Source organism: Vigna angularis, chromosome 2, assembly GCF_016808095.1.
Source record: "Vigna angularis cultivar LongXiaoDou No.4 chromosome 2, ASM1680809v1, whole genome shotgun sequence".
NCBI classification, from domain to species: Eukaryota; Viridiplantae; Streptophyta; class Magnoliopsida; order Fabales; family Fabaceae; genus Vigna; species Vigna angularis.
The window spans coordinates 48,091,039-48,112,827 of record NC_068971.1 but is presented as its reverse complement, the minus strand read 5'-3'; the positions used below and the strand labels follow the sequence as shown (position 1 = coordinate 48,112,827).

At 34.5% G+C, this 21,789-nt stretch overlaps 3 protein-coding genes across 4 annotated transcripts; all 3 read right to left on the bottom strand.

Moving 5' to 3' along the window:
* Positions 1–1,381: 1,381 nt before the first annotated feature.
* LOC108327613 (importin subunit alpha-1a) lies at positions 1,382–4,232 on the bottom strand. Its single transcript, XM_017561299.2, has 10 exons — positions 3,981–4,232; positions 3,804–3,903; positions 3,626–3,714; positions 3,406–3,537; positions 3,093–3,278; positions 2,671–2,834; positions 2,489–2,567; positions 2,052–2,180; positions 1,753–1,880; positions 1,382–1,670 (listed from the first exon to the last, which is right to left on the bottom strand). The coding sequence occupies exons 1-10, from the start codon at positions 4,230–4,232 to the stop codon at positions 1,391–1,393; spliced, it is 1,539 nt and encodes a 512-aa protein (XP_017416788.1). The 3' UTR covers positions 1,382–1,390.
* A 7,509-nt stretch (positions 4,233–11,741) lies between these two features.
* On the bottom strand, positions 11,742–12,955 carry LOC108328824 (aquaporin PIP1-3-like). 2 transcript variants are annotated; one of them, XM_052873674.1, is made up of 4 exons: positions 12,723–12,955; positions 12,495–12,635; positions 12,333–12,416; positions 11,742–12,084 (listed from the first exon to the last, which is right to left on the bottom strand). In XM_052873674.1, exons 1-4 carry the CDS (start codon positions 12,747–12,749, stop codon positions 11,818–11,820), a joined length of 519 nt encoding a protein of 172 aa, XP_052729634.1. In that variant the 5' UTR covers positions 12,750–12,955; the 3' UTR covers positions 11,742–11,817. The 2 variants fall into 2 exon arrangements, with proteins under 2 accessions (XP_052729634.1, XP_017418201.1); XM_017562712.2 differs by lacking the exon at positions 11,742–12,084 and having other exon boundaries at positions 12,225–12,416.
* A 3,364-nt stretch (positions 12,956–16,319) lies between these two features.
* LOC108328671 (transcription factor bHLH149) lies at positions 16,320–16,874 on the bottom strand. The gene has a single exon (XM_017562564.2). The coding sequence runs from the start codon at positions 16,872–16,874 to the stop codon at positions 16,320–16,322; it is 555 nt and encodes a 184-aa protein (XP_017418053.1).
* Positions 16,875–21,789: the final 4,915 nt, after the last annotated feature.

Here is a 21,789-nt window from a genome sequence, read left to right as displayed (position 1 = left end):
TTTATAATTATGTTCAAATAATTATAATAAAACTTTTTAATGTTATAAAATCTAATTTAGGTATAAAATTCTAGAAAACAATTGATTTTCAACAGTAAAGAATTGAGGGAAAAAATTAAATTAATTATTAAAAATGAAAGGTTTATTAGCTATATTAGTTTCAAAAATAAGAAACTACTTATATATAAAACAAAATTTGGATGGAGAAGGCTTACCATTAAAATCCGTCACTGGATATAAGTAGTTTCAAAATTGATTTATCTATATATTAAAAGTGTTTTTTTAACAAAGAAGCTCACTTTAATCATAAAGAAAATAATTATATTTTTCCTCCTAATTTTTATTTATGTATTTAGTCACATTTAGGAACAAAAATAAAAGGTGTTATTTTTATTAATTTGAGTAAATGAGAGTGTAGAAAAATGTAAAATTTATATTAATTATTTATTTATGGTTTTTGCGTTCTAACTTGATTTTCATCATTCAAAATAATGCATGAAAAAAGTGTTTATGAATTTTATAATGAGAGTCTACCAACGACCAAAAGAAAATGTAGTTTATCAAGATATTCGTATTGTTATAATAATTTGTTCCAATGAAAATTATGCAATTTATGAGTTGAAAACTCATAATTTTTATATATGTCTTCAACAAAAAGAATCTAATTCCAAACATGAGCTTGTTTGTAATCTAAAGGAACACTACTTTTGTCACAACAAACAAATTAAAAGACTATTTCTACAAAATGAGATGAAAGTTTGTCAAAAAAGAGAATATTTTTACTTTGTGTGGTAGTAATCAGGGATAAAAATTAGTTACATTTTATGAAATTTGTCTAATTCAATCAATTAACTTATAAATTAATTTTATTATATTTCAATTTCAATTATATTGTAAAAAAATTATACAATACTTGCAATTAATTACTCAAATAAATTGAATTCAGTTTTAAATATTTTTTATTTCATAATTAATCATATTTCCATTTTTTTCTCATTTTTATTAAATTTTAACTAAAGGTATTTTAATAATTTGTTATATTATTTCATTAATTTAGTTTTTTTTATTTGATTACATCAATCCAATTAATATGATGATTATGCTAAAGAAATTTGTCTATCCTCACTTTCTAAATGAAACAAAAAGATTTATCATTCAAGAAAAAGCAATAGACAGCCAACTCAAGAAATTAATTTTCTTTGTTCGGTAAATGCAATTTCTTTGTATATTCTATAAACTGTATCTTCTCTTTAAGTTGTTTTCCCTTTCTGTGTAGTATAGTATAGAGAGAAAAAAAAGGTAAAACTAAGTCATGTAAAAAAAAGTGAAAATTTTCTCTAGGAAAACTGAAAAAATATGAAAAATGTTGGTGAGTAGCATCCCCGGGACTCTAATCCGAATCTGGCTCATTCTCATTCCAGATTCTTTCACAAAGCCTCCAAGCTACGTTTGTAATATCCTTGTTTCCACTTGCTAACAAATTATGAATCTTTTCATATACTCCGTCACATTCCATTACCTTGGCAACAAAAACATTGTCTTCACTCTGGTCATCTTTTCCCACCTTCAAAAAGTTCTCCAGCCCCTGCAAACACATTAACAAAAGTTTTGGGTCTGGACTAGCCAAGAGTTCACATAGTCCCTTAATGCAACCTTGATCAGCCAGGTACCTACAATTTATAGTCAAATTATGATACAAGTTTTTCATGTAAACCAAAACCTGAGTATCAAATTATCAAGAAATAACCATACCTAACATTCTCCTTAGTTCCTGCGCCAGACACATTGCAAATCGCCCACGCTGCTGACTTCTTGACCTCAAAGTCGGCAATATAAAGAACTTCAACAAGAAGAGGAACAACGTTGGCATCAACAACAGCCTGCAGCAGAAATAATAACAACAATTTTTCAAAGGTCTCACTATCCCGTAAATTCTCATGAAGATTTGTGATATCTTATCTCCTAATCAAAATACACACGTCAAAATAAAGAATGGAAAAAGAGCTGGTTTTAGGACTTTACTACTAAATTATCAGTTAACATTTCCTTACCTGTATTTGAGATCGAGACCCACCAGTGATATTTGTGATTATCCAACAAATTTCTCTAAAGATTCTTTTTTTGTATTCCTTCATAAGAAGTTGGTGAAGAGACGGGAGCACTCTGCTATCAAGTACAATCTGAAAATGCATACAACAATATGTTAATAATATATATTGATATTTAAAAAATAAAAGAAATTTAATTAAAATGTTAATATTTTAAATTGTACAGTGGATATATTTTACTTTATGTCCCCTGTATTACATTTGGTTGAAGGTAATATATGTAAAGGGGATAAAAAAGACATTGTCTTAATATGACTTCTTGATACCATACGCTCTTCAACTACAAGATTAGACACACGATCATACATTAAGATAATATAAAAATCACGTCAAACATGCTTTAGAAGAATCAGAAATAAATTGTACATGGTTCTTTCTACCTGTGTCTGAACATCATCACCGGCAGCAATATTTCCTAGAGCCTGAAGCGCAGGTAAAGTAACTTTACCTGATGGATGACTTCAAAAAAGAAACTTAATCATCCCAAACTGTCCAGCGATAAAAAATAATGGTGTACTGACATGATGCATCAAATTAAGTTGTAAAGAGATGAGTAACATACTGCAGAAGTTCCACAAGTTTTGGGCAAACTCCTAGTTCAATAACAGCTTGAACACTGTTAATTGGGCCTTCCACAAGGTAACAGAGAGCCCAACATGTATGTTGTACAACTTCATCATCGTCGAAGTGGACTAGTCGCTGAAGGACGGGTAATGCAGGTCGTACCTAACAAAGATCAAGCCCATTTCTCAATAACACAATACTGAAAACATAAGTCTGCATAACATGGAGAAGAGAGGACAGCAAACGAATATACAAATCAACTGTGTTTATATTTATACAGGATCACATGGCGCCCAGTCAGTTTGCTTTTGTAACCATTGAATAAGCATGCTTTTACAGAGATAAATCATGAATAAGTTTGCTTCCAAATTATTAAATGTGTGATCAGTCTCAAGCAATATCTTAGGAAATGTCTCCAACCTCTTCTAAATCTACTGAAGGCTTTCCACGGAGAAGATTAGATAAACACCACGATGCATGCCTCAACATGGACAATCTTGAATGTGGTTGCAGCTGAGATAATAAAGGCAAGAGAGCACCATGGTTAAGAATAAGATCCCTATTGCTTACGGAATCACCGGCGATGTTCCCTAAAGCCCCTACGGTCTGTTCAAGAAAGGGAAACCAAACTCGATTAAGTAGAAAACTATCTTCATTTTTTTTCCTCTGGAGGGCGGGGACACAAATTAACAAGAGAAATTGAAGAGTTTAATAGTCAATCAAAAGACATGACCTGTTCTTTGATATTATCATCGGTACAACTGAGAAGATTCACCAAAGGGGGAATAACACCATGGTCTACTAGAACTGTTGTGAATTGAGATGCTCCCGAAGCAAGATTAGTTAGAACACAGACAGACTCTAACTGCAGAATAAGAAGAATAATAACAAAGGTGGGAGTGAATGAATGAGAAAGTAAAAAGATTTGGAAAATCCAATGTCTACATTTGTACCTGCAACCGAGGTGTATCTTCCCTTGACAAGAACTCCACAAAGCGAGGGACAACACCCGTCGAAACGACCTCTTCAATTGGAGGGTTCTCTTAATTAACATAAACAAACCCAGAATGTTAAAATTGTTTGATCAAGATTAAGAATGTACGATACAAGAAATATGAATTGAAATCGCACCGAGTTCTAGCAGACTTCCCAGGCTCATGGCTGCCGCCAACTGTTCGTCAGTGTTCTCAGACCATAGTTTCAGTGCATCTTCAGGAATATCTTCCAAGAACTAATGAAAAAAAGATTGAAAGGCTGTTGATGAAAGGAGCAAGAAATTGAAAGAAAGTTGTGGGTGAAGGTACGAACCGTGTCAAAGGACTGGGTGGTATGAGTCTCTCTTCGTTTCTTGAGAAGAGATTCTTCGCGTTTGACCTTTCTGATGCCGACGAGTTCTTCTTCTCTCTTTTTCTTACCCTTTTCTGCCTCAGGTGTATTCTTATAGGTTTTCTTTCTTGCAGGAGAACCAAAACCAGAAGGAGAATGTGAACCACTAGAAGAACCAGAACCGGTGGTAGAACCAGAACCAGTGGCAGAACCAGAACCAGGTCGCAGAGACATTTTCCACTTCTTAATTCTTCTTTCTTTCACAACAATAAAAGTGAAAACTGAAAACTGAATCGCCTCTATTTATTCAAACCATAACTTGAGCGCGCGCAACTACCTATTAATACGTCTCTTTTTTTTCCTTACTTAAATTAAAGACGATCAAAATAAATAAATTTAATACCTAAGAAATAAAATAAACAGAAAATTAATATTTTTTAAAATATTTTCAAAACCCTAATGTAAGCTTGGTCGATTATAATCATCATTTTTAAATATGACAACTAATACAAAATTAAAAGGAATTGAAATATTGTATCATTCCTGTGATGCTTCATGGTGCCAATGTGTTGGGAAACAGCGGTACTTGTTCCCTCCTCTGTGAACCCCAAAATGGGCACTATGCGGAAGCGTAAAAATGAAAGCGTAGGAAAAGAGAAAATTAACACTGGAAATTTTAACGTGGAAAATCCTCTCGGAAAAAACCACGGGACCTAGTCCAGAAAATTATCTCCACTATGAAAGTAGGATTACAGTGTTTCTCTCACTCTCTGAGGATCTCTCAATAAATCTCACTCTCTGAGGATCTCTCAATAAATCTCACCCTCTCGGATGGTATACAAGACTCTCCCTGTATCACACACTCACAAAATAGACTCTCTCTATTTTTTTTCTCTCTCACTCAATCGTGGCTTCACTTCTGAATTTGGTGGCTTTTCTTCTTTCTGTTCGTTGCATCTTTTGCTGCTTGGTTTGCCTTCATTTATAATAAATGAAGGAAGGAGAAGAAAACAAGAAACATGCTGAAGATGTGCACTCATTACCGTGAAACAAGGAGGAATGGGACTCATTTTCTCCCACTTTCGGTGGAGGAGAAAAACATTGACCCCTAAAGTATGGTGGATGGGTCCCAATCTTTGTTTTATTCCAACAAAACTCCCCCATAAAACAAACAAATGGGGCTTCCATCCCGTCTTCGTATCTTGACTTAGTTGGAAGGTACCACGACACCAGCACCTTGACAACAATCTTCAACCTTCTTGGTTGGTATTGACTTAGTCATCATGTCAGACCAATTCAAGTCTGTATGGATTTTCTCTATCTTCAATTTCTTCTCATCCAGCGCTTCTCGTATCCAGTGATACCGCACGTCGATATGCTTCGAGCGTGAATGGAACATGGGGTTCTTGGTTAGATGAATGGTACTTTGATTATCACAATTCACCACATAATCATCTTGATCATGTCCTAATTCACTTAGGAAATTCTTCATCCATAGCATCTCTTTAGAGGCTTCAGTCACTGCTACATACTCTGCTTCAGCGGTGGACAATGTCACACATTTCTGTAGTTTTGACTGCCAAGAAACAGCTCCCCCTGCAAAAGTAATCAGATAACCTGATGTTAACTTCCTTGAATCGACATCTCCAGCCATGTCTGAGTCTGAATATCCGATTAGCTTTAGATCTCCATTGCCAAAACACAAGCTTCTTTTGGCAGATCCTCTTAGATACCTCAGTATCCACTTAACAGCTTCACAATGCTCCTTTCCTGGATTCGACAGGAATCTGCTCACAACTCCTACAGCATAGCCAATATCTGGCCTTGTACAAACCATTGCATACATAAGGCTACCCACGGCAGAAGAGTAGGGTACCTTGTTCATTTCTTCCTTTTCTTCTTCATTCTTTGGACATTGAGACTTACTGAGTTTGAAATGTCCAGCGATTGGAACACGAGCAGGTTTGGCATTGTGCATGTTGAACCTTTTGAGAATCTTCTCAATGTAATCTTCTTGAGATATCCATAGCATTCTTCTAGAACGATCTCTGGAGATTTTCATTCCAAGTATCTTCTTTACTGCACCCAGGTCTTTCATGGCAAAAGACTTGCTCAATGCCTTCTTGAGAGCAGCTATTTTAATTTTGTCCTTCCCTACAATCAACATATCATCAACATACAAGAGAAGTATGATGGACTCACCATTTTCATAATGCTTCACAAACACGCAATGGTCTGCGGAGGTCTTCTTGAAATTATGTTGGATCATGAAGGAATCAAATTTCTTGTACCATTGTCTTGGAGCTTGCTTCAGACCATATAGGCTTTTCTTCAGACGACACACCAAGTGTTCTTTGCCTGGTTCTTCAAAACCCTCTGGTTGCTTCATGTAAATTTCTTCTTCTAGATCTCCATGTAAGAATGCTGTTTTGACGTCCAGTTGTTCAATCTCCAGGTCTAGTGTTGCTGCCAGACCGAGAATCGCTCTAATGGATGTCATCTTCACCACTGGTGAAAATATTTCGTCAAAGTCTATTCCTTTCTTCTGGTTGCATCCCTTCACGACAATTCGTACTTTGTACCTTGGGCTTGGATTGTTCTCTTCATTCTTGAGCTTAAACACCCATTTGTTCTGCAATGCTCTCCTCTCTTTTGGTAATTCTACCAAATCATAAGTCTCATTTTCCTTTAAGGATTGCATCTCTTCTTCCATGGCTTGCAACCATTTGCCTTTGTCTTCCGTCTCCATTGCTTCTACAAAGCTTTGAGGTTCACCTTCATCAGTAAAATTAACATATTCATCTGAAAAATACCTTCTTGACGGTTGCTTCTGCCTTGTTGATCGTCTCAATTGGGGTTCTTGCGGAGCATCCTCAATTGATTGATCTTCTTCCGTCAAATTAGGTTGATCTTCTTCTTCAGCCATTTCATCAGGTTGTAACTCTGGTTCGGCTTGATGAGTCTCTCCCCCTGAGTTGTTTATCACAATAGGGTTTTGATCACTTATCAGCTTAAGTGTTGGTTTCTCCACTTTCTTGATGTCTTGGATTGTCTGATCTTCAAAAAACACCACATCTCTGCTTCGAACAATCTTTCTGTTTGCAGGATCCCATAATCTGAAACCAAATTCATCTCTTGGAGAACCAAGGTATATGCACTCTTTCGCCTTAGCATCGAGCTTTGCTCTTTCATCTTTCGGAATGTGAACTGATGCCTTACATCCGAAGACTTTCAAGTTGCGATATGAGGCCTTTTTACCGGACCATACTTCTTCTGGTATCTTACCGTTTAATGGTCTTGACGGTGATAAGTTGATCAAATCAGCTGCTGTCACGACTGCCTCCCCCCAGAATGTCTTGGGAAGTTTTGCGTGAGACAACATGCTCCTGACCTTCTCGGCAATCGTTCTGTTGAATCTTTCAGCTACTCCATTCATCTGAGGTGTCTTGGGAGGTACTTTCTCATGTTTGATCCCATGAGTCTTGCAATAGTGCTCGAACGGACCTCTGTACTCTCCACCATTATCACTTCTCAGACATTTCAACTTTCTACCAGTTTCACGTTCAACTGAGGCGTGAAACTCCTTGAAGATTCGTAGAACTTCATCTTTTCTCTTCAATGGATAGACCCACAATTTTCTAGAGTGGTCATCAATGAAGGTAACAAAATATTGAGCACCACCAAGGGACTTTTCAGATGTTGAACAAACATCTGAGTGTACAAGATCCAAAATATGCTCTTTTCTTCTTCCATTTTCAGATCTACGGAAGGACACTCTACGCTGCTTACCTGCTAGGCAGTCTTCACATAATTCAAGTGGTTGTCCTTTTATACTTTGGAGATGATCTTTTGCGAGGATCTCTAATCCCTTCTCGCTCATGTGGCCTAGTCTTTTATGCCACAACTCCTTACTTTCTTCTTGAGCAACATTCGTCTCTCCTTTGTATATTTTTCCTTGCATGCAGTACAAGGAGCCTTCCTTCTTGCCTCGAGCAACAATCATGCTTCCTTGACAGAGTTTCCATCTTCCATCGCTGAATTGATTGTTCATTCCAGCATCATCTAGCTTACCGACTGAGATAAGGTTTAGACGTATCTTTGGTACATGTCTTACCTCCTTCAGCACAAGTTTGTTTCCATTTTCTGTCGTCAAAGTCACTTCTCCTATGCCCACAATTTTGCTTGTGACATGATTACCCATCTTCACTGTTCCAAAGTCTCCTTTTTGATAGGATGAGAAGAATCCCTCGTGAGGAGTAACATGGAAAGATGCTCCGGTATCTACTATCCAAGTGCAATCATCAAAAGCAATATTTAGATAGTTTACCTCAGTGATAAGGAACACATTCTCATCATTTGATACCACCGCTGTTGTAGTCTTTTCCTCCAACTTCTTTTTGGGATCTACCACATCAGGGTGTACAGTTCCATTCTTCTGATCTCTTTTCAGGAATCTACATTCTTGCTTCTTGTGACCATCTTTTCCACAATAGAAGCATGTTAAACCTTTGGAACGAGACTTGAATCTTCCTCGTGACTTTTCACGTTTTCCTTTGTTTCTGTGTTCACTCCTTCCTCTATTCTCAACAACGTTGGCTTCTGAGTGACTACTCATTCCTCTTTCTTTCCTTCTGGACTCTTCATTCAGCAAACTGTCTGTAATGTTATCCAGTTTGAGTTTTCCATCTGGTGTTGAGTTACTGAGAGTGACCACCAATGTGTCCCAACTCTCCGGTAGAGAACTAAGGAGTAGAAGAGCTTGTAACTCGTCATCAATCTTCATATCCGCCTTCATTAATTGATTCACAATACCTTTGAAGGTGTTGAGATGCTCGATCATATTCTGGTCGTCAGTGTACTCCAACTTTACGAGTCGTCTGACAAGGTGAGCTTTATTTCTGGGAGTCTTCTTTTGAATCAAAGATTCAAGCTTTGTCCATAACTCATACGCATCGGTATAAGTCGATACATGCTCAAACAAGCTTTTGTCGATGTATTTCCGAATCATAGCCACTGTTTTACGATTCAGAATCTCCCAATCTTTTTCGGCCTTCCCTTCTGGAATTTCCGGATTTGTGATCGGTTCATACAAATCCTTGCAGTATAGATGGTCTTCCATCATCGGCTTCCAGTAGGAGTAATTATCCGCAGTTAACTTGAACATGTCTCCTTCCATCTTGAATTTCACAGGATTCTGACTTTTTCAAACCGGTAGCTCTGATACCACTGTTGGGAAACAGCGGTACTTGTTCCCTCCTCTGTGAACCCCAAAATGGGCACTATGCGGAAGCATAAAAATGAAAGCGTAGGAAAAGAGAAAATTAACACTGGAAATTTTAACGTGGAAAATCCTCTCGGAAAAAACCACGGGACCTAGTCCAGAAAATTATCTCCACTATGAAAGTAGGATTACAGTGTTTCTCTCACTCTCTGAGGATCTCTCAATAAATCTCACCCTCTCGGATGGTATACAAGACTCTCCCTGTATCACACACTCACAAAATAGACTCTCTCTATTTTTTTTCTCTCTCACTCAATCGTGGCTTCACTTCTGAATTTGGTGGCTTTTCTTCTTTCTGTTCGTTGCATCTTTTGCTGCTTGGTTTGCCTTCATTTATAATAAATGAAGGAAGGAGAAGAAAACAAGAAACATGCTGAAGATGTGCACTTATTACCGTGAAACAAGGAGGAATGGGACTCATTTTCTCCCACTTTCGGTGGAGGAGAAAAACATTGACCCCTAAAGTATGGTGGATGGGTCCCAATCTTTGTTTTATTCCAACACAATGATTCAAACATTTTCCACCTTCTTGGCACTTTGATAGAGAGTTTAGGGATTATGGCTGCTTTTTTCTCAATTAAAGTTTCAATTGATAATTTGTGATAAATTTCAATTACTACATAGTACTATTACTCACTTACAAGTCAACCACAAAGTAATGTTAAAAATGATCTCCTCTATATCTTTTAGTAGTTGATCCACATGAGAGGTGAATAGGCAAGAACCAGAGGTGTAGGTAGCATTTGGCACAAGATTACTATAAAAGATTATTTATTCAACATTATAGATGAGCTAGGAGTGTCAAAAATCTTTTATTTCTTTTTATATAAACATTTCTAAATTATTTTCTATATGAGCTATTTTTGGTAAATAAAAGTTTTATTAAGTGTCAAACATTTTACACGACACATGATAATTAATAAAGTTGTCACACGGGATTACTTATTCTATATGAGCCGGAACATAGGTTTCAGAACCTAAATTAGAATCTCTTCTTCATTTCCCTAAAAAAAAATCTCCATTTTCAGAAATCATTTTAAAAGATAAAGCCGTAGTCACTTTGCACAATGAGCTTTCAAAATAGGTTTAGTTCAAGAACCCATAAAAATTTCATAAAGTACATTAAATTAGAAAAAATATTAACTTGAATCCATCTTTTCTATCATTTTGCCAAATCAAACAACGATACTTTTTTTTAAGTAATTCAGAACAAACGGCAAATACACCTGTAATATCTTTCAATTGACAAATTATGTATTGCCTCATAGGTTTATTTCAAGTTTATTTAAAGTATCGTTTATTAATGTTTTTTCTTATGTTAGATAAAGTACATATCTCTACGTAAGGTATATTAGGGATTTCATGTTCAATGAAAATAATAAGAAATATTTATAGTATATAATTAAGTATAAATTTTACGTTATCAATTTTATAAGATCGATATCAACTTAAAATCTACTTATTAATATTTTATGAATCTCACCGATAAAAAATAAAATGAATTTATAAAATATAATTATGAAAGTAAACTTAACTTTACAAATTTATCGTAATAAAATTTGTTAGTTGTTAAACATGTCGTTCCTATAAAACGATCCATTAATATTTAGTTTTTTGTTTAAAGTATGTCTTGAAAAATATATATCTCAACTTAGAAAAGATATAGACAAAGTAATTGCAAACATAATATTTTAAATATATCACATTATGTTTATATGTTACATAAGTAATATAAACATTAAAAGACTTTTATTTCTTTTGTAAATCTTTTTCTATACTTCAAAGTGAGTACTTTCATCAGAATCAAATATAAGTTTATGAAATGTCATAACGATAAATTTAAGTATAGTTTATATAATAACTTTATCCTATTTAATGTTATCTGTTATCTGATATGATTTATTGAACTAGTATTTATTATTCTTTTTTTTTTCTCAATATCAAGCTTTAGTAAAGGATAACATGAGAAAAAAATTTATTTTTGAAATGAGAGTAGTAAAATTAAATAATAGTAAGGTTTGATTGCAATTTTAGTTTCTTATTATTTTCGTATTATCGTAACTATGGTTTTAAAATTTGTACTTTTTTTAATTTTTCGTAATATTTTTGTTGGCTAAAGACGGAAAGAGAAATGGATTACCACCCTACTCTACTCGCCTTTAAATTTTGTAATCAACCGTAGTTTTTTTTAAACTATAAATACGAGACAATGAAATTGAGGAGAAAAGGCTTGCAGGGTGTAAGGTTTTTATAGTTAAAAAGCAACAATTATAGGACTTGTTATTAATACAATTTGAAAGTGATTTGGTATATTTTTAAAATTCAGTTTGGACTTAATTAATGATGAATAAGCATTAAGGGATTAAAGCTATGTAAAAAAAGGTACGGAAAAGAATTACATAATAAAGCTCAAATCACTAAAATTGCTGAAAAACAAACTACAAATCGAAATGGAGAATTTTACAAAATATGGAAGTTAAAATTACACATTAGTTAGTTTTATTTTATTTATTTAGCAAGGAAATTAGCTGTTTTTGTTTATATTTGAGTCTGAAATATTGTTTCGTTATCAAATATTTTAGAATTAAATATATTTTTAGTTTTTAAATTATTAAACGAATTTATTTTTAATTCCTCTCTCAAACTAACTACTAAGGTGACTAAAGGTGGTCTCCCACGTCCTTTTTTTACTAACACTGAGTGAATCTGCTTCTCTCCCTCCGTCTTCTTCCACTCTTCTTCAGTTCTCTTTAACAATAAAGAACGAGAGCTCACGACGTGGCTAGGCACATTCCCGACGCCGATCTGCATTTTCAACCGACATTATGCAGATACCTTAATAATATATATATTCTATTGAGAGAGTATGATAATAAAAGGAGCAATCCATTAAAATAAAAGAATAGATAAAAGAGGTGGCTTTCAGATCAATAAAGGATTCATTAACACAAAAAGATTCACATGAAGAAATTGGAAATTTAGCAGACAGCAGACACATAAACATCAATTAAATGAAGCAAGCACAAGGAAGAATGAAGAGCCTAAGCTCTTGCCTTGAAAGGAATGGCTCGGATAACTATCTGGTGATATAAAGCAGCAAGAGCAGCTCCAATGAAAGGTCCAACCCAGAAAATCCACTGTAAAACCACAGAATGAAAAATTAATATCAGAACAAAAGTTGAAATCTTGAAAAATTATGCAAGAAAGGAACGTACTTGGTCATCCCATGCATGGTCCCTGTTGTAGATATTGGCTGCTCCAAGACTCCTGACAGGGTTAATTCCAGTTCCTGTAATGAGAATGGTGGCCAAGTGGACCAAGAACACAACAAATCCGATGGGAAGTGGAGCCAAAATCTGCAATTACATCATACCATAAAATTATTTTCTGCGGTCAAGAGAAAGTAATGACCGCAGAAAGGATAAAAGGTCCATTGCCGACACCAAGGACGAGAGGGAGGATGGCTCCATGTGCGCCACCTTCACTGCTGCTGCCTTCGTCGTCGCCGCCTGGACGTCGTGCGCCGTTAAGGAGGCCGGGCGTGGGAGGGAGTTCGCCAGGTGGGGGGATGTTCAGAATGGCGGCGGAGCCCTTGACGTGAGGGCAGCCACCAAGGAAGGAGACGGAGGGAGAGAAGTAGATTCACTCACCGTCAGCAAAAGAAATTGACGTGTCACACCCGGCTTCTTTTTATCACCTGATAGTTTTGAAGCACGAAAAATTAAGATTTTTTTAAAAAAATATGAAAATATAATTTAATTTTAAAGAAAACTAAAAATAAATTCGCTTCTTAAAAATTAAAAATATGTTTAATCTAATATTTTATTTACTAATTAATTGATAGGGCAGGATTTTAATTAGGGAAAATAAGTTGTATTGCTCAAGATTGTTTGAAATAATAAATGCCTATACTATGTTTATATTATATGAATATAGAAAGATTTTATTGTATTTAAACAGAAATAAATACATAATTTAATATAAATATAAAAAGTAATATAATAAATCATTAAATTAAGATAATAACCTACAAGGTATAAATAAGGACTACGAACTTTCTTTAGGAAAAAGATTTTAAATTGAAAAAACTAAAATAAAATTGATAAAATAAAAAGAGAAAAGATGGAATACGTTAAAGAAGAGACTGTGACTTGTCTTAGAAGCATATTATATTGTAGAGTGTGATTAAAGAGAGTAGTTATGCAGATTTTGGGCAATTCTGGAAATATGAGAAAGAAGACATTGTCCAGCACAAAATAAATGAAGCTTGATTCCACTTTTTTTATAATTTTGATACTAAATTTTGTGAGAAAATAAAGGGAAAAAGAGAAGAATCTCTATCACTTCTTCCACATGACTGGGCCTTCCCATTTGTCGTTTTTTCTATCCTTTTAAAGAGGCCACGTGTAGTAATTCACACTTCTGGCCCACTAATCATTTCTTTATTTTCCATTAATTTATTCCTAAGACAACCTTCTTTTATTCTCTCTTTCTTTCTTCTTTTTTTCCCATTTCATCTATTCTGTTTTTTCAATTTACCCACAACTTTATTCTCATAGTTATAGTTTTCCATAAATAATCCTATATTTTATCTCCATATGCTTTCAGTTTATCTTTGTGTAAATTAATATTCGCTTTGTATTTCTCATAATTGAAACCTAGATTTTATTCAAGTAAATTTTTTTTCAGAAATTTAAATCCTAGTAAACAAATCGAGGAATGAGCCTGGTGCCCAGAAATTAGTAAGCATGACTGTCATAGCAGACCAAATCACATTTACCACAAATTTAATAATACAAAAATTATCTTTCTAAATGGTCAAACTGATAAACAGACCCAACAATTGTAGATTCAATGGAAAAACTCCAATTTAACTACAACAAGTGGTATTTCACTCACTAATTCGTCTTCTTTATTGCTCAGATAAGTTATGAATAATCACGAATCCTAGATTTATAGATATTTTTATAAAAAAATTCCGTATCATAAGATTTAAAAAATGTCTCGTTATAGTTTTTAATGGTTCAATCAAGGGTTAGCGTTAAAATAGTTGAGTAAAAAGAATATTTTTCTCGACAGAAAGAATGTTGATACAGGATATAAGTACACTCTAGAAGAAAATATTTGGAGTTCAAATATGAATTAAGATTTATATCACATAAACTTTAACGAGTTAAATAACATATAAAAAAAACTGACTTAAGATTTTAATAAAAAAATGATTTAATTTGAAGGTAATTATTATTTTTCTTTTATATGAATGAATTGTGACTCATTAATAAAGATTCCGATGAGTTTAATAATAAGTGGATTCAACTTGAAGATATTAAAAAGTGAAGTTTTATTTTAAATTATCTAAATCATCTTTAGTTAGACAAGAAAGATGGCAAGGCTGAACACCCAACTAATTATGATGTTTTAGGTCCCAAGGCCCTTGCGCACTTAATAAGCAGTACTTCCCATGTGCACCAAATTTAAGCCATATAAAACACAAATCCAGAGTTTGAAACAGCTGATGACACCCATGATGACGTCAAGGAAAATGCTCCAACAACAGACAAACTAGTGGTCTCATTTACCATATCAAGGACTTTAATTAATCCCAATTTTGAAAGGCCATCAAACAAACATGTACATAATTTTATAGGCAACACATTGACACGAATTCCATATCCCTAGTCATGGTATGAGGTCAAAATGAAGTATAGTTTATGGAATATCTAAGGCAAATAGAATCAATATTGTCCTTGGTATATTTTTTCCCCTTAAGATGGGTCCATAAAGTTTAAGGTGTTGTCAGTGAATATTTTAAAGACAATTTGGGGTGTCACATCAACACTCGTAAAATAAACTATTATTACATAACCTAAAATATTAATATATTATTATATTAATAAAATAGTTATGAGGTGGGCTTTTAAAAGTATAATTTTCTTTGTTGTTATGTAAAGAAAGTCTTTTAATATTCCTTATACCTTAAGCTGTTAACCATATATGTGTAGAAGTCTTGGTGGAATGAAGAAATGAGAGTAATTGTTGAGAAGAAAAAGATAGGGGACAGAGTTTGTGGCGAGTGTGTGCCCCATCTCCTGATTCTGTGAAGAAAAGGGTTAAATGGAAGCACATGGGTGCATGTGGAATGTGATGGTTAAGGGAAAGGACAAAGAATGTAGCAATTATGTGGAAAGAAGGTGTGGAATTTTGAGAATTGAAAGTTGAAAAATGGAGGAAAGGGTGGTGGGTTAGCCACATGGCATGGGATGTCACTGTGGGAAAAATGAGAGATGTATTGTCAAGGTTGCACGCGTGTCAGGACTCAATAAGGAAAAAGGTGTTTAGGCAGAGAGAGATAGACAGAGAGAGAAAGAGAACATTGTCTAGGATCTGACCCATATTTGTCTGTTCCAAGGAGAACAATGTGGATGCAAATACAAAAGGCCAATGACCATTCTAATTCTTCAAAAGCCACGTGAAACCCATTTTCACATACTACTCACTCGCATGCAATGCTATCCAACCCAATCTAATCATCACTCATCTCACGTCTCTCTGTGTGGGACATCCCAATCACATGACATGAATCTCAGGCCACCCTACGTTCCTTTTTGGTTTCACAACCAAACACTACAAATGTGTCCACATTATTGTCTATGTCTGTAGCAAGAGATTTTTACTAAATTACTTTGAATATGTGTATGAGGGAGTAAAAATCAAGTGAAAACTGGTTTTAGCTAGGGTGCCCCTCCATTTCCTCTGCTACAACAGACAAGTCTGCAGGTCTTAACTTGTTTCTCGTCAATAATTGAGAACCTGTTTATACTATATCCCAGCCTTCAAAAGATATACCATATCATAGTACTAATACTATATAACAGTATAAGACATGTCTTATTATTCTCGATTATAACTTCCTCAACTGAAATAATAAAAAAAATGAGGATAAAAAAATGGAGAAGAGGAATTTAAAGCTGAAAACCAATAAAAACGATATATAAACATATATAATAAACAAAAATAGGAACGCTAAAAAACAAAGTAAGTCAACTCAAACGGAGAGGAGCGGGGGACGACGGACCGCCGGCGAGAAGGTCGGCGAGAGCCGTCATGGCTCGCACTTGCATCTCCAAGGCAGAGATATAATCACCGGCTTCTTCTAGAAGCTTCGGGAACGACACCTTCCGGCAACCGGGGATTAACCGTCCGAGAGAGCGCGCTTTCTTCTGCAGCGGCGGGGCCGTTCTCCGAATCTCCGGCGTCCTCTTCTTCATCAATCCAGCGCGGGACTTCCTGGCCTTCATGTGGTGCCTCCTCTTCCACCGGCCAAACGGATTTGCGAGAATCGCGCGGCTCCAGCGAGTTCGGCCTTTGGCCGTGGCGGCGAGGGCACGGTCGGCGGCTGCGCGGACATCGCTGGCAGCGGCAGGGCTGTTACGGCGGAGAGCGTGGAGGAGGTTAGTGGCGTAGATGCGGTGTTCGGTTTGGGAAGTCCATGGAGAGGGAGCGGAAGCGAGGGAAGCGTGGTGTTTGCGGCGCTTCTTGTGATTGGATTGTTGCGATGACGTAACAGAATGGAGGTTGGGGTGGAAAGACGCCATGAGAAGAGAATGATGGAGAGAAGAGGGATATGATTGGAATTGTTTTTGAAAATAGAGAAGGTGGAAGCGATGATTGACTGATCAGAAATTGCAAGAATTGGAATTCATATTTGAACGAAGAATGAGAGAAGAAGATTATGATATTAAGGTGGGTGCATGAGAGAGAGAGAATAAAAGAGAATTCACGAGGATCCACGCGTCCTTCTCTTTACTTTTCATTTCTTTTTCTTTCTCTAAATTTTGGTTGCGTTCAGAGTATAATTTCTAATTTCCATTTTTACCCCTGCATCTTTCCGTGTTGAGCATACTTTTTTTTCGGTTTTGTAATTTGCAATGCACTTTTTAAGTTTTTTTTTTACATGTATTCTTATTTTACCCTTTGATATGTATAATTTTTTGACAAAGTGATGATTCATTTGCCTTTTTTTTTTTAAGAAAATAACACTAATTTGACTTGTATGGTATAAAATTATGGGTTGGAGAAGGACAAAATGGGGCGAGTAGGTAAAGATTTGAAAGTTTGACTAGAAAAGCAAGATGAATAACAAGACTGTAGTTGAAAGTTTTCCGAGAACAAATGCAGGAAGATAGTGACGTGACATGGCATGTTGGATAAGGAAAATTTAGGTATATTTGACTAGACAACTTGCCTCTATAAATTAGGTTTTAATGGGCCACAATTTAGGCTTGCTTAACAAATAGCAGACAAATTGTCAAATTAAAATATGATATTAGGTTTTACCCTCTCTTTCTCTTTAACTTCCCATTTTAGTTGGACAAACATTAATTTCCAATAGTCGCCGGAAGGAGGTGCTCACTATCTTAATTAATAAAAATATAAGCCTTAATTCATTTTCAAAGTTTATATCCAATCTCCATCAGTCGATTATTTATTATTTATTACATTTTACGGATAAGATCTCTCCTTTTGGGTCAATCGTCTTAACTTGCTTACAAAGACGAGAGAAATTGCGAGGTAATTTTTGAAGAGGTGAATTTTCTGTGAAAGTGTACCTTAACTAGATAGAAGCATTTTTAACCTGAGGAGGAAGGTTTTACCAGTTACCCTTAGGAGAAAAGGGAAAGGAGTAGCTAAATTATTTGAATGAAACAGGGGTGGGTCGTTGCCATCTCTTAACCAACTGCCAACATTGATGGTCAGAGGAAATGATGATGCTTTGTTTTGGATAGTTTTACCCTTTCTTTTGGGCGAGGGTTGAACGAAATCGGTGGCATGTGAGAAAAGTTATGGTGGAGAGTATTATTGTAATGTAAAATTGGATGTGTTTCTTACCTTTACCTGCAAGGATTGGATTTGATGTTCACGCTTGGAAATTGATAAATGTTTTGGGGGTAAAGACAGCTAAAGAAGTGGCTTTTGAAGGTATTTGTTGACATGGCAATGGAACATTGGAGGAGTCAGAGTTGACAATGATTAGAGGAGGGGATGCACACACATAAAGGAACGCATGCCACTCTTTTACTCAAATTAAACATTGTGTTTTGCAAATGTTATTGGTTTGCAGATATTATTGCTGAGAAAAGTTTGAGAAGATTGGGGTGAGTTATCATTTAGCAGCAGTAAGAGAGATGAATAAATGTGAGTCCGAAATGGGAAATCTGAAACGAATCTATCAAAATGACATGGAAGACAAGTTTGCCTCCTTGAAAGAGACATGCTTTACTGTCTAATCTCTACACGAAACGTGGTCTCGTACAATGATTTTTGCCTTTAGCTATGAAATAAGCAGAGTATGGTTTCATCATCATAATAATAAGAAAATTGTGAGAATGACTGAACCAGACCAAAACCCCTTCTGCTGCAAAATCAAACGTTGCATTCACGTTACAGGGCTACATACGTACACGGTAAAAGTGAGGAGCTCACGTGTATAAATGTAAAGTAAAAAGAAAACTAAAAAATCATGCAATTACTTTTAATTGTAGTAATAAAATTACTCTTAATTCTCATACTTTCTGTCCCATCCCACCACCATCTCTTGTATTTCAACATTTCTTCCTAAATATGGTTGGAATAGGAAAGTTATAAGAAAAGTTTAAGGCAGTCTTCGTTTCTGGGGATGGTACTGTATAAATGTCTTAAGCCTGGATTTGATTCCTCACCAAATAAAAACCAAAAACTGAAAATGATTTTTTCTAAGATTGACATGGTTTTGGCTGACTCCTAAGTAAAAGCACTAAGTTTTTAAGAAAACAAAACAGTTATAAACAAAAAAAAGAAATAAATTTAAAAAATAGTTAAAAAGTAAAAATAGAAGAAAATATTTCGGAAGTGGTACAATTTAATTAATATAATAGAAGATAAAAAATAAAAAAGATAAATATATATAAATAGAAAACTTACAAGAGTCTCGTAACTTTCTAAATTTGTTTAACTGAACGTAAAAATATTAATTATCTCTCTCTTTCCACTTTACAAAGCAGCACTGATTTGGATCACATTTCCTTTCATAAATGTTAGAGGAAAATGGAAAGAAGATAAAAATAATAAAAATAAAACAAAAAGTGAAGGATGTTCACAAGTTAGATAGGTAAAAGTACCAAACAGATATGTAGATAAATTTCCTTCAATAATACTGGTAACTTATATAGCAAAGAGAAAATAAAAATCAATAAATAAATTATATATTTTTTCAGAATATTAAATCTACTAAAAAATTAACCTTTTACTCTATTATTTTCCTCAACGTAAAATTATTTAAATTGTATATAACTTTTAAAATAACTATACAGAAAATAAAAGGAATCCTCTCACCACTTTAGCCTTGTTAGATTGGGTACGTGTAAAATGGTCCCATATATCCAATTATTTTATTTATTTTTTAACAATTAGTAAAAAGTAAATCTTTCCTTTTATTTCTTCCATTTCCTTTTCCTTCATTTTCATTAATTCAAACAGAAAAATTCATGTCTAATTATTGAAAGTCCTACATCGACTAGAAGTAAGGTCAAATTATAATATATAAGTGAGAAACAATCCTCACACATACAAACCGGTTTTGTGGGTTGAATTAAGTTTAAAAATCACTTTCTAATAATAATGTTGTCTTTAAAACACCAAGTCAAGCATTTGCAAGCTTCTAATCGAATGAAGTACTTCTGAAAGAAATATAGTTTGTTTGGTGGTAACAATGGAAGAGAGGAAAATATAGGTTGAGTTTAAATGCCTCACTAACAAAAAAACTTTTTGTTAAAAGAAACACATTTTTAAAAAAATGTTTACCAACTAGTTAGAGTGAGATAAAAAAACAACTTTTCTAATATAATTATTTCGTGCAAAATTATATTAAGTTTTATCATAAAATTCTTTTTAGAAAAAAATTTCAATCACAAATTACTTTAAGGTCGAATTTGACCGAACTAAATATAATGCACTTAATTCAAAGTACAAATGTTAATACATAATCATGAGTGATTCTTCCTACATCTCACCGCCTTCGTCCTGCACCTCCAAAACATATTTTAATTCCAATGATACCCTTCATCTTTCACACACTTAACGAGAATATTTTGAATTTTTTAAAAAGTTAACTGCGTGCTGCATCTCAAACTCAAACCCTACACCCCCTTTCCAAATCAGTTCTCCCTCTTTTTCTCTCCCTCATTCTGCCATTTTTCTCTGGGCTCCCTGTGCCAAGCTGCGTTCGTGTCGTGCCAAGCGTTCGTCCTTCGTGCTTTGCGTTCGTCCGTGCTTGCGTTCGTCGTGGTTCATCTGTAAAACCTTCCATCTGCTTTGTTTGCTGTTCTATGCATGTGCTTGGTTGGGTGTTCGCTTCGTGCGTCGGAGGTTGGTTCGTGTTCGTCGCCGGAGAACTTAAACGGTGTTAGAGTTGCGGTCACAGACGTCCGCAGTGCGGTCAGGTGCACAGAGAAATCGCATTTCGAACTGCGACAAAGACAAACCGCAGTTCGATCTGCGGAAAGCACAAACCCACCCACCGCAGTTCGAAATGCGTAAAGCACGAAGATCCCACCGCATTTCGATCTACGGCTGAGACTAACCGCACTTCGAAGTGCGTTAGTTTTTTAGGGTTTAGTTTTTTTATTTTTTTATTAGGTTAGTATATATTTATTTTATTAGGTTTTATTTTTATTAGGTTAGTATAATAAATTTAATTTTTTATGTTAGTTGTTAAATAAAATTTTTTGTTTTAATATATTTTGAATTATTTTATTTGTTTGTTAAATTTTGTTGAATTTGTTATTTTTCAACATATTATTATTTTCGTAATATATTATTTATTATGTATTTAATTTTATTTAAGTTTTTTAAATTTTCATGAAATTTAAATAATTATTAAATTGTTTATTGAATTAAATAATAATTATTATCTGTAATGTTAAATATTATTTTAGATTTATTTGTAATAATTTAATTATTATATATGTAATTTTTTTGGAATTCGTCGTGAAACGCACTTCAAAGTGCAACATAAATATATAAACACACTTCAAAGTGCGGTTAGGAAACAACATAAATATATAAAACGTATTTTGAAATGCAACCACTAGGAAACGCACTTTGAAATGCAGTTAGGAAACAATTAATTAGGTTTTGACTTTTTGTTAAATGAAGAGTAAAAAAGTAAAATTGGGATGCAGGATGAAGACAGTGAGGTGTAGAAAGAATCACTCCATGATCATTTTGGTAATATGACACTTCACTAATCAAAGTTCATCGAAAATATATCTAAAAATCACTATTGTGAAGGGTTGACCTTGATAATGTCGCCAAAAGCTATTTGCCATTTATGACACCTACTTCTCTAAGAATACCTAAAGAAGAAAAAGAAATTTTGCATAGGAAAATTATATTTTAATAACGGGGCATTTGAAAGAAATTTTGTACGTTAGGAAAGTTTTATTTTAATATTACGGCACCTGAAAATTAGTG

What these genes read in the sequence shown, in the direction of transcription:
- LOC108327613 (XM_017561299.2), bottom strand. Translation starts at nt 4,232, where the DNA reads ATGTCTCTGCGACCTGGTTCTGGTTCTGCCACTGGTTCTGGTTCTACC. An exon ending in AAGATACACCTCGGTTGCAG is followed by an intron (nt 3,538 to 3,625) that starts GTACAAATGTAG and finishes CTTATTCTGCAG; the next exon opens with TTAGAGTCTGTCTGTGTTCT. An exon ending in GGAACTAAGGAGAATGTTAG is followed by an intron (nt 1,671 to 1,752) that starts GTATGGTTATTT and finishes TATAAATTGTAG; the next exon opens with GTACCTGGCTGATCAAGGTT.
- LOC108328824 (XM_052873674.1), bottom strand. Translation starts at nt 12,749, where the DNA reads ATGGAGCCATCCTCCCTCTCGTCCTTG. An exon ending in CATCCTCCCTCTCGTCCTTG is followed by an intron (nt 12,636 to 12,722) that starts GTGTCGGCAATG and finishes ATGTAATTGCAG; the next exon opens with ATTTTGGCTCCACTTCCCAT. An exon ending in ACCATGCATGGGATGACCAA is followed by an intron (nt 12,417 to 12,494) that starts GTACGTTCCTTT and finishes GTGGTTTTACAG; the next exon opens with TGGATTTTCTGGGTTGGACC.
- LOC108328671 (XM_017562564.2), bottom strand. Translation starts at nt 16,874, where the DNA reads ATGGCGTCTTTCCACCCCAACCTCCATTCTGTTACGTCATCGCAACAA.